This window comes from Cercospora beticola, chromosome 3 (genome assembly GCF_033473495.1).
Source record: "Cercospora beticola chromosome 3, complete sequence".
NCBI classification, from domain to species: domain Eukaryota; kingdom Fungi; phylum Ascomycota; class Dothideomycetes; order Mycosphaerellales; family Mycosphaerellaceae; genus Cercospora; species Cercospora beticola.
In genome coordinates, this window is record NC_088937.1 from 3,497,315 (window position 1) to 3,509,386 (window position 12,072).

The 12,072-nt window shown below is 54.2% G+C and overlaps 4 protein-coding genes across 4 annotated transcripts; 2 read left to right on the forward strand and 2 right to left on the reverse strand.

The window, feature by feature from the left end:
• Positions 1-2,009: 2,009 nt before the first annotated feature.
• RHO25_005370 (uncharacterized protein) lies at positions 2,010-5,543 on the reverse strand (the record flags this gene model as incomplete). The annotated part of the gene is made up of 1 exon (XM_023596274.2): positions 2,010-5,543. One exon carries the CDS (start codon positions 5,541-5,543, stop codon positions 2,010-2,012), a length of 3,534 nt encoding a protein of 1,177 aa, XP_023457112.1.
• A 664-nt stretch (positions 5,544-6,207) lies between these two features.
• RHO25_005371 (uncharacterized protein) lies at positions 6,208-6,975 on the forward strand (the record flags this gene model as incomplete). Its single annotated transcript, XM_023596275.2, has 1 exon — positions 6,208-6,975. One exon carries the CDS (start codon positions 6,208-6,210, stop codon positions 6,973-6,975), a length of 768 nt encoding a protein of 255 aa, XP_023457113.1.
• A 414-nt stretch (positions 6,976-7,389) lies between these two features.
• RHO25_005372 (uncharacterized protein) lies at positions 7,390-8,109 on the reverse strand (the record flags this gene model as incomplete). Its single annotated transcript, XM_023596276.2, has 1 exon — positions 7,390-8,109. The coding sequence occupies one exon, from the start codon at positions 8,107-8,109 to the stop codon at positions 7,390-7,392; it is 720 nt and encodes a 239-aa protein (XP_023457114.1).
• Positions 8,110-8,507: 398 nt separating this feature from the next.
• Positions 8,508-11,144, forward strand: RHO25_005373 (uncharacterized protein; the record flags this gene model as incomplete). Its single annotated transcript, XM_023596277.2, has 2 exons — positions 8,508-9,171; positions 9,223-11,144. The coding sequence occupies 2 exons, from the start codon at positions 8,508-8,510 to the stop codon at positions 11,142-11,144; spliced, it is 2,586 nt and encodes an 861-aa protein (XP_023457067.1).
• Between the last annotated feature and the right edge of the window lie 928 nt (positions 11,145-12,072).

Consider the following 12,072-nt stretch of genomic DNA (forward strand, 5'->3'; position numbering starts at 1 on the left):
GTGCTGCGGTGTTTGGCTCGACGAAAACCACGCCATCAGCCTACTGGCCGGGCGCGCGTCTCAGCTCTGGGGGCCCCAAGGTGAAACTTGGACGCACGGCGGCCGAGCCTCTCATCGAGATGAAGACTTGCATTGTGCCGCAAACCCACGCAGATCTGCCTGGTGTGCTGCCTCATCCTGCCTGACCGCTGGGACGCGGTCTGTTTGGCCCATCACTGGCCGTCCCAAATAGATTCGACGACCCCTGTTGCCAGTGGACGCGCGCTGTCGCAGATTCTCTCGCGCAGCCTGTCAAACGCCCTGAATTCGAGGCCAAATCCTTCGCGGCTATCCCGCATGCGCCTCTGTTGGTGCTTTTCCTCTCGCTAAGGCAACTTTGTCGTGAAAGCCGAGCTCGAGCACACGAGCACACGCGAGACCCTGAGCGCGACACGCAAATTGGTGCTGGCCCACCTGCATCTGCCAGAATTGTACGCTGTACCGGACGTGACGCGCCTCATCGAAGCAGCAATGCAGCATGGAGGAGACAAGAATAGGGGCCAAGGCAGGTCCAGGATGATGACCCAACATCGGGCCAGCCTCACCGCTGAATTGCTGCAAAACTGTCTTACAGCCTCTGGTATGGAAGCGTCAGCAGATCACCACACCCTCTTCGTGCTGCGCAACAGCAGACATCGTCATCTCCAAATGTCCACACGTTGCGAGAACACTTTGTGGTTCGGTCGGCGAATTATCGTGCGCAAGCGGACCGCTTTTCGCGCTCTCGCCAGCTGGCAGCCCGCATCAACCTAATGCGCCTCATAGCCGCTATCGAGAACCTCGGATTGGCGAATCATAACAAAGATCAGAGCTTGGCCAGACTTCACCCTCGCCAGATTAGGAGTGTACACAGATACATTCTCCCACACCTGTTGTCTCTCGTCGAACGCTGACAACGCTGACACTGCCCAAAGGAAGCAACGGACAGAGGAGCGTTCTCAGTGGCGTTGAGCCAAAAAACGCCGAACACGTTGGAACGTGTAGCGTCGCAGCCTTACAGCCTGTCGATGCTCATCTACACCATGCCGCTAGGGCACCAGAACTACATCCGGAGTGGCTTCCGTTGCATATGCTGCAGGATGGCAAAGGTCATATGAACAAACACATCCTGCACCAGCACAACTCCAAGGCACATTCGACTTCTGATTCGTCCGTTTCCTATCTGTCAGGTACAGCACGTACACCACACATCGATCGCATCGCCAAAGAAAAATTCAGGAGTCACTCCACGCAACCAATGTCCGGCCAACTGATAACAACGCTCAGTGTGAGAATCGCTCGTCGATCTCGCGAATAGACCTATGTTTCCAAGGAGCAACAAGAGCAGATGCAATCACATTTGTGACGCCACGACCAAGCCGTTGACCCCACATCTCCAACTTCACCGTGCTCGCCCCCTTTCTCGTACCTATACTCCTTCTGGAATGAGACCAAGATCGACAAACGCTTGATCCGCCCCTGCAGCAACCAGTGCAGCTTTTCATTGCCTTCTTCGGGCAATTCTATAGACTATGCGGAGTTACGAGAAAATCCGCTCACAAAAATTCACTGTCTTGCGCTCGTTGATAGAATCTCCGACATTGGGCCCATAGAACACAACAGACAGGAAAAGTGAGGTGTGAAGCACACATGGCCCCGAAACAGCCCTTGTACACCAAAAAATGCTATACCGTAAGAGGGAATTCTAGAAAGAAGCTGGAAGTAGTGGTAGTAGTAGTGGTAGAACTCTTTGGTCGCTTTTTCCCCCATTGCAACCAACCCTTTCCAAACCAAAAAGACTCCCCATCTTTTCCATCCCTTCCAACCCAGCATTTCAATGCAATCCCTAGAACCCAACGCCTGCGCTTGTACTTAGTGGTATTACGACAACGTGTGCCTGCAAAGGGGACAAAAGAGAATACGAGATCAAGTGCTCATCCGTCCCTTCACTTCCTCCCCTATCCGCTCTCTTCTCCAGCGAAGCTCAAACCCTACTGCGTCGCAATCCCAGCCAACCTATTCCCCTTCTTTGCAATATAATAAGTCAACAAGCCCAAACGACCCTCATCAACACCCTTGAATTCCTGCCAGAAGTTCGCCTTACTCGGCTCAAAGACATCGAACAACTCACTCGCGAGATCGACATCGACTTTCCTCACTTCCGAATCTGCGTCATTCAAAAATCGAGCTGTAGTCTGTGCGAGTCGGGACTTGCGTTCTGGGCCTAGATCGGCATCCCTGTCAGACTTCGATTTTGTGACGAGTTGGCGGAGAATCGAAAGTGCCATGGCGATCATTCGAGGAGATTCTTCGCTGCTTTCAGGAAGGAAGTCGAGAACGGCATCGATGCAGTTTTCGTAGTTGGCATCTTTGATGATTTCATCGGCGGTACGTTGGATGTCTGATGTGACGTGGCTGTTTGCGTCTACTGCGCTGCGCACTGCAAGGACTGTGACGAGTGCTTTGGCGTGCCAGGCTGTCGCGTCTTTGGGGTGCAGTGCAACGAGAGCTCGGAGCACGCTCAGTGCTTGCGCTTTTAGTCCGGCGAGTTTTGAAGGCTGTGGTGCCAATTTGGAATCTTGGTCCATGGTTTGTAGATACTCGAGCAGGACCGTCATGAGCTCATCGTATTTCTTGCCGCCGTCCCAGATGTCGCCCTTGTATTTGACGAGATCTTGTACGCGACGGAAGCCGTGTGCATCCAGTGCCTTGGTCCTGATGCGCTCAATACCAGAACTTAGTAGTCGCCGGTTTCTGACTACCTCTGCCCGATCCTGAGGTGTCGAACTGAGTGGTGGGGGTCGTACGCCATTGGTTTGAGGTGGGCTGTTAGGACCATTACTCGAGCCAACGCTTTGTGTAGGGCTCGTCTCTCTGACATTCTCGTTCAACGGAAGTTCGCCTAGAACCTTTCGGTCATCCTGCGCGCCGGCTTGTGTCGTGCTCTCAACGAATGGGTCCTCATATATTTGCACCTCATCAGCTCCTCGAACAGGTCCGCCTTGATGAACACTGTCCACGTCGTCCATTGGCCCTCCTGAGCCACTAATGGTTCGCTGTGCCTCGGGAGAGAGCTTGCCCACATTGCGCGCTTCCTCAAACATGGCCCTGATAGGACTCCTGTATGCCAAAGGCGAAGGTGCTCGCGGCTGATTTGGTAGACTTGGCATGACCATAGTGAAGTTCTCTTCTTCTGCCAAGTATGGGATGCCACTGTCCACGGACCTAGTCTCGCCGAGCCCAGGACGCTTGTGGCCTGGGGAGAATTGCCCTCTATCAGTGATGCCTCTCGGCATGCCCGTCGGACGGTCGTCCTCCCGGAAGCTACGGGCGGTCTCACTGCCTTTGCTGCTAGGTCTTGAGTCAAGTCCGGGCTGTGACTGCTTCCTTGACAGAGCGGGACTGTATCGGAATGGGCTCGCTCGAGGGCTGCCGTTAGCAACTCCTGCTGTTTTGCCAGTGTTCCTAGCAGTGCCAGAAGCTGCAGCAGATGCCTTTGACGCGCCAGTATTCTTATCTGGGCTTCCAGCATCGCTGTCGGTTGCTGGTGTCGTTGGTCGTAGCATGCGTCTTGATGCATATGGGTCGGCTGTTTGTGGGCGTGCAATCTCCGGTCTTCGTGGCCGCCGCACAGGACCAGACATGAGGGAACTACCCTTCTTCGCAGCTGCTGCGGAACCGGACGCTTCTGTTGTCGAAGCATTTGATTGACCAGACACTTGCCTGTTCGTGACCTGTGACATTTTTGAAGGTCCACGAACCGAGCCATTTGGGGTTGCTCGGCTTTTCACAGGCGACAGATCAGCCATGGCCGAGTTTGGCCGTGACGGCAGCTTGCCACCACTCTTTGCTTTCCTCTGCGCCTCCATGTGTTCACGCAAGGTAGTTCTGCTTGCCGTGCCTCCAGGTCTCGATGATGTTGAAGCCGCCGCCACGGACTGGTGCAAGTATGCATTAGGATTGTTAGGATCTTTCTCAAGAGCGGCCTTGGCCTTCGGGTCTAATGCGCCCATGATCTTCTCTGCCTTAGCTGGCCATGTCTTCGCGAAAGTCCAGTATGTGGCTCGTGTGCTTTCCTTGAATTTGGGGTTTGAGTCGTCCAGCCCTTTCTTGATGCACTTCTCCGCTAGCTCGAGACCACCAGAGCTGTCGAAGCTGCTCTTGTAGCTCGCTTGTCGCTTCAGGATGATCGAGAGCCAGCCTGTTGAATATTGCCTTACTTGTGCGTTTTTGTCCTGCGCAGCCAGCCAGATGTGTCGCATCATCTGGTTGTGGTATGTGCAGTTCTGGAAGATCTCACCTGCTGTTATCCTGCCGTTCTCCGCTTGAATGTGTTTTGTGGCAGCGCTCATCTTGATGAACGACTGAAGCAGAATCTCAACATGAGGATCCATGGCAGGGCCGAGTGTCTTCGCAAGCTCTTGTATCAATTGACAGCCGTTTGAGGCCATGGTTGTGCGCAGGGAGTTTGCGATCTTCAGAATACCTTCTATCACGCTCTTGATTCCAGCCATGAATGCATGATGATACTCATTCGGCGCATTGCCCTTCAATATTCGCCTCAATTTCAAGACAGCTTTGTCTCGAGGCACCCAGTTGTGCTCGGTCTCCTTTCCTTCCATGTGCGGCAGCATATCGTTGAAGATATCTTCGAGTTCTCTTTGAGAGTGCAGATATATGGGATCCATCGGAACGGTCTCTTGCGGTGGCGGCTGCGCAGCCTCGCTCTTCAGGATTTCGTCTAGGTCCTTGTGCGCTGGCAACGATCGCGTCGAGGCAGCCATGTCTGGTGTCGCAGTTCGCGCTGGATTGCTCGATGTCTGTGGCCGTGACGCAGTTCCCTCCGCGCCAATACCGGCCAGAATTTGGGTCGCAATAGCATGCCGCACCGAATATGCTTTCAGTTGCTTTTTCAGGTCGAGCTTGGCACCATTCGGCGCGTCGCTGAATAATTCCAATACAACAGCTTTGGCGGCTTCTCGCACTGTCCCGTCCGCGTCTTCCAACCTCGCCACAATGCTCTGTGTGTAGGACTTGAAAGGCATGCCTTCGTCTTTGTGCATCCGAGCCACCCACCTCATTCCCGTCTCCTTTGCGCGCACGCTGGACCCTCCAATGGCCTCATCCCGAATGATCTCTTCGATGTCGCTCGTGCAAAAGGGGTACAAGTCGCCCATTGCTTGCGACGCAGCCGCGCGCACTGGTTCGCGCAAATCACCCAGCCTTTCCTGAAGGGCCGGGAGGAGCCTCGGCGCAAGTTGTGAGATGGCATGGCCGCTGTTGTCCTGGATTTTGAGTCGCTTTACCAAGTGTCCAAGGGTCGATAATGCAGTGTTGAGCAGCGTCGAGGATGCCTGTTGTGAAATAGCGAGTTTGATGCAGTCGAAAATGGTGGATTGGGCGTTCTCGGGCACTCGATAGTGCTTGATGTCGGATTTGAGCGCGTTGAGCTGGTTGATCTTGACGTCGGTCTGCGCCGAGGGTCGCTTGAGCGTACTCAACAGAGTCGCTGCTTGCTGATCCATGGCGAGCGCGTCGTGAGCGGTGCAGGCCGTGATCGAGTTGTTGTGACTGATCAGTGGGTAGTGTGTGCTGGCAGGGAGCTATCGATGGAGTCGCCGACAAACACGCGCGACTTCTCGTAGATCCGCACTGTCGCATAGGCAACCGTGCGTGGGTTTTACGGGTCTTGTCTCCGACGCACAGCAGCGGGTCAGTTACAGATGCAGTTATGAACTCGGTGTATTTTGCATATCTATCGTTCCTGCTGTTCGTGCATGTGTTTGTGAATGCTCCTGCTCACCACACTGCCGTCGTTCCTGCACGATTTCGTCAAGTTGCCGAATAGCGCTGATGTTAAAGTTTGTGGTCTCCGCGAATCGCCAGACATCCCTGCATGATGAGGCCAAGAGGCGTCTTGGACCAAGCCATGCGAGGGATGCGGAGTGTGAAACCACACATTCACTTCCATTTGAACGCATCACATATCTGAGCAGCATCGAGATACAGTGACTCACTGTCCTCTGTTGTCGGATTCAGATCCCGAGTAGCTACTCCGCCAGGCCGAGGAAGCATAAGAAGGCCATCAAGCCACAGGGTCGCGCATCAAGATACTCACCGACCAATCTGCTCGTAGACAAGATCTGAGTATCTTCGCCGCCTTATTGCACTTCACAAGACCACTCAAGCATGCCTACGATTCCAAGGCTGGAGAATGCTACATCTCCCGAGCCTTCGACACTTCCCATCCGTAAACACAAATTCGACTGTCCGAAGCTGCGATTACAGCTTCATGATGTGAACCACGAAGGCTCAGCAATCTTCCTATCAAACATCAAAGCCTCCGAGGACTTTGAGACTCAGGTTCAAAATGTGCTCAATCTGCTGTACGACGTTCCTTCTGCTCATCGACCAGGCACACGAAGCGTAACTTTGATTCTCCGGGAAATGGATGGTGTTGCTTACACCACTGGCATTGATCTTGATGATGATCACAAAGAGATCCACTTCAATTTGAACTACATCAATCGAACCCGACCGGATCAGAGACACGAGTTGCTGGGCGTTATCTGCCACGAACTGGTGCATTGCTTTCAATGGAACGCGGAGGGAACGTGCAACGGTGGATTGATCGAAGGCATTGCTGACTGGGTACGTCTGCGAGCTGGGCTTGCAGCCAAGCATTGGAAGCGTGAAGCTAGTGGCGACTGGGATGGCGGCTATCAGCATACTGGATACTTTCTGGATTGGCTGGAGCACAAGTTTGGACCTGGCACTGTCAGGAAGATCAATGGCTGCTTGAGGAAAGGGAAATACGATGATGATCTGTTCAAGGAGTGCTGTGATGGGCACAGTGTGAAGAAGTTGTGGAAAGAATATGGCCAGTCTCTCGAGAAGGACAAAAAGAAGCACGATGACGAGTCCAAGGCGAAGGAGGAGATCAAGAGTTGTTCTTGATTGTAAACACGTTCCGCGAGCCAGCATATTTACGAAGTTACATGTATGACTGCTTCTAGGCCAGAGAGGATTGGCTCTACTCATGTATTGTGTATATACAGATGTCTAGACTCTACAAATCAGCCTTCTCATCAACGCCACGCTAAATTTGGTCGCTGTAGGTGAAACTCCAAGCAACAACGGTGGATACCTGCGACTCACGACGAGCGAGGCTGGTTTGCTGCATTGCTGCGCATCTCCGCGCCTGGGGGGCGCTGGCCGTGTGACTGCTAGCGTTGATGTTGCCAGAGCACGCCCGTCTCGTCGTGAGTCACATTTTTCGCCCATTCTCAAATTCCACGACCACGTCGTGTACATCCTTCGTTGCTTTGTGATATCGTAACACACATTTCTTCCATTTGCTGATCGCTGTAATCATGAGCTTGGGTTGAAAACTTCCGGAAACAAGCCCCTCAGTTCCTCCAAGTTCTTAATTTGATGATCGCAAGCCGGCTCCGGAGGCGATTTCGTGCCCTCTTCTACTAGATGCACTGTCTTCAGTCCGTATTTCTTTCCGCCCACACAGTTGATTGCTGAGTCGTCGACATAGTAACACTTGGTTGGATCTCTCACGCCTGCTTCCCGCATAGCCTTGTCGAACATGGCGGGATCCGGTTTACAGAGCAACTTCTCCGCTCCGTAGTCGCAGTATGTGATGCCTTCGAATTGATCTTCGATGCCGAGAAGCCTGACGACTTTCTTCCCGTGATTAATATATGCGTTTGTGAAGAGCCAGGGCTTCACCTTGGTACGGTCGATGTCTTGTAGGAGTTTTCGGAGATGTGGATCGAGCTTGATGATGTCGTCTAGAGGGAGAGCGTCGTCGACTTTCGCGTTGTACTCGAGAGGGTCTACTTTGTGGTGGCGTACAAGACCCTCGATGGCTAGGCCGTAGTCTTTGTAGTATCGTTGATGCAGCATGGTGGCGTCTTCCGGAGATAGACTCAAGTGCGTTTGGAAATAGCTATCGATGAGCACTGACATGTGTTCGTGAATCTTATAGGATTTTGGATAGAGGCAATTGTCTATGTCGAAAAAGAAGACGGCCCGCGAGTCATCTTGCGTGGCACCGTTTGGTATGCCGTTGGAAGTCATTGTGCTCTGCGAATACAGTGATGAGGCCACTGCGGAAAAGAATGCGTTTTTTCAAAGTCAGTATCGATCTGTTCCAAAGAGAAAAAAGGCGAGATTTTGTGGAAGGTGTCGTATGTAGTCACATACATATGGCTCGGTAGCGCGTGCCTCAGATGATTCGTTGGTGAAGCAAGCGTCGTCCGGCACGGGCCACCGCCTTTCTCGGACACTCGATCGCGCTTCTCCTTTGTATTTTGCGTCTTCCCCGACACAACACCAGACACCACATCAGCGGTCGCGCTGGGTGTCGCCTTACCGTTCCACGCGCGACAGATTTCTGATGACCATCCCAGCACAGTCGATGTTTCGTTGCCTTTGTAGACCCGAGCGTCCGAGGAGCAGCAGCGGTGGAGCGCGAAATGGCGTTGGACGCTGTCGCGCAGGGCATGAACAGCACTGTACCATCGCCTGCTGAAGAGGAAGCATTCTACAACAAGCTGCTCGGCCTTGCTGGCACTGTGGTATCAGGCAAGCATGCGCACTTCAAGCTCCCGCCGGCTGCCGTTGAGCAGATCAAAGCCAGCCTCGCGTCGCTGCACGCGCCAGCTCCCGGCGCACAGCACATAGCAGCAGAGAGCAGTCTTGCCAATGGCATAGCATACAGTGCGAATGCATCGACCACTAACACACAGCAATACTCGACGCCTGCAGCACCTTCTCTGCCCGGTTTGCCCGGACTGCACGCATCGCATACGCCCTTCGTAAATGGCGCGCCGCCATCGCTCACCAAAGCCACCTCCAGCGGCCTAGATCCCATCTTCTTGGAGAAGTCGGCGGTTTTGATAAAAGCTGAAAATCAGCATAAACGGCAGCACATCGAGCGTGATTTGCAAGCACAGGTTGCGCAGGGCAAGAGACCAGGTCGAGACGAAGGCGCGGAAGCGCCATCGCTTGACATGGGCTCCATACTTGCCGCTGCCGCTGCTCGTGAGCCTCACGTGTCCGGATTGAAATATTCTGGCAGGGTGGGCAGCGAGGCGAGCTCGTTTGACACGAACGACTACTACTCGAGCCAGGTCGAAAGTGACTGGTCCTCGCCTCAAAGCGCAAGTAAAGGTTCTGACCGCGCAGCAGGTGCCCTCCCAGCAGACCTCGAGAGCCTCGAAGGACCTCATGCGCAGTCTTCTTATGCTCAGACTTCTGTCTCGGGTAAGCAACCTGCTGGCGCTCGTGATGACCCAACCACCATCAATGCGTATTCTGCCCAGCTGAGGACTGCATACGAGATAGTGGACGATGATGAAGATGAAGAGTATACACCACCTGATGTCCCTGCCTTTGCCGGTCTAGACGAAGACGGAGGAATGGAAGAAGGCCAAATTGGATCAGATGATGACGACGACTATGAGCCGGGAGAAGTCACCGTGGACAACAATGTGCCAACGCCACCCCAACCGTCACGACAGGTACAGCAATACTCTCCCAAGGTCATTCGTAACCATCTCACTCACATCGCCGCCCCGCAGCCTAATAGAGTCTCCCCGCTGGCCGTGGCCAAAGGACCCAACCTTGGAGGTGAATTGGAACTGGTCAATGGCCGCCCCGAGGTCGTCAATCACAAGGCCAATAATCGCCACAACCCCAACGTCTCGCGCGCAAGTACTGTTTCGCCGCAGAACGGTGTCGGTGTGAACAATAAAAAACGCCGGAACAAGAAGCGGAAGCGAGACTTGGAGCAGAACCAGCCCACTGGCGGGCGTGCCAAGAAGAAGCGTGATAGAAACGCTGCGCCCCAGTCTCCTGCATATCGAGAGACTCGCATCAAGGACGAGCCTGTGTCTCCGCCGCCATTTGCCAGTGTCCCAGACGTGCAGCCATATGGCCAGTATGCACAACGACCGGCACATTATAGACCCGCTGAAGTCGATCTCGTGTCTCCACGGCACATACCGCTCCCGCCTTCATCATATGTGCCTGACCCTCGATCATCAGGTCTGCGGTACGAGTATGCCCAACCGGCGTCGCCTGCAGTCGTGAGAGTAGCATCTCCTGCTGCGCTCCGACCAGTACAGAGGGACAATCAGGATCTTCGAAGGGTCGCTAGCATTCATTATGCACAACGACCGCCATCCCCAACACAGAGAGCATATTCACCAGCACCGCAGCGTACCGTTTCCATGAACTATGGCGACCCGCGGATGCCCCAAGCACCTGTTGAGGTCCGATACCATGATGCACCTCGTGCAGATTACCACGACCCCTACAATGTGCGCCCTCAAAGCCCGGCGGTCATTCCAGCTCCGCCGCCAACGAGGATTGTGGTTGACCAATATGGCAACCAGTACTACGCAGCCGAGGCGGAGCCAGCGCCAGCACCACCGCCACCGGCGTACAGAGCGTCAGTGGCTCCAACAGACAGGCGACCGGTGCCTACGGACATTGGCTACGAACGAGCGCCAAGTCGTGCTGCGGCATCTTATGCTCAGCCTGCCTATGAAAGAGTCGACGCAAGCATGGCACCTCCACCAAAGCGACGAGCTGCGGAAGAGCCGGCTGTGCAGTACGTGGATGCTAATGGGTATCCTGTGCCTGCGCCCCAGTACCACAGACCAGAAGTGCGGTACATGGAGGCGCCCACTTCCCCTGTATATCAGCAGCCGCCGCAACCTCGATATGATATGGCGCCTCCGCCACCTCGTCCTGCGCGTGAGCAGACTTCACCTGTGTATGCTGAGCCGACATCGCCAGGGTATCCATCGACAAGGAGTTACAGTGTACGACCAGAAGCACCCGCTGCGCCGCAATATGCCCGTCACGCCAGCGTGGCACCACAGCAATATGCTCGCCAGGCCAGTGTTGCTCCACAGCAATTCGCCAGGCCCGACGCACCGCCTGCCCCACCAGCACGAGCGATGAGTGTCATGCCTGGGTACGAACAGCCCCGTGCGTACGCGCAAGCACCGCAACCTGTAAGATACGTTGATCAGTATGGCCGAGAGATTGTCTATCAGACGGATCCTAGACCGCCCGCGCCGCCGGAGTACAGATACCAATAGGAGGGTATAGGATGGGTGATTGGAGACAATTGCAAGACCGCACGCTTCTTGGCAGTCTATTGATGTTTGCATACTGGGGGACATTGTATTGAGATCATGTTCAAAAAAGCGAAGCATTGCATATTGCACAGCATAAAGTTTGGAGAGGGAATTGTACGAGCAAATGGGCATGTGTAAACAGGCACAGACACGAATCCGCGAAATTCCGGATGCCGTGTACTATCACTTTGTAATTCGGCACGCAGCAATGAAGCAGTCTTGGTACTGCACACTGGTCGTGGTTCCACAGATGATGAACATGTTCGCTAATGTGCCTTGGAGGCGGCGCCGACTCCGATGCGATAGACTTCGGCTATTCGTGTACGATCTGCCGCCAGTGGGTTGGCAGAGAGAAATAATGATGTCTGTTGCCATGCTGGCGCCCGCATCGCCTGCAGCTCGTGGTCAATCTAGACTTTGATTTCTACGTTTCTTGTCAGGAAGCGTGTAATGAACATGTGACTGGGATCATGGTCTGTACCATGTTCTAGACTGGGTCTTGGGCCTCTTCAGGACAGTGCGCACGAGAGCGGATTGCTGGCTGGAGATCAACTACTCCACAGGTTCCAACAGCTGCGAGCTGGACTCGACAACGATTCCGCTCGTGCTCCCACGGTTGTGTGATTGCTTAGCCAAACTGACAATGCATGCCAATGTTGTTCGCCCTGTCTCTTCATCTACGGGGCGCATGCACAGTGCAAGGATTTGGCTCTAGATAATTGCTTGGGTCGCGGCTTCACGCCTCAATCACGTGTGGATTACCGTGCCCGGACTTCCATCTCAGTCTCAGACTTCGAGCTTTCACAACACCACCCCACGACCACCACACCACACCGCCCATTCTCCCGATACCCCTTTGCAATGTCTGCTCGCTCTTGATCGGGTGCAG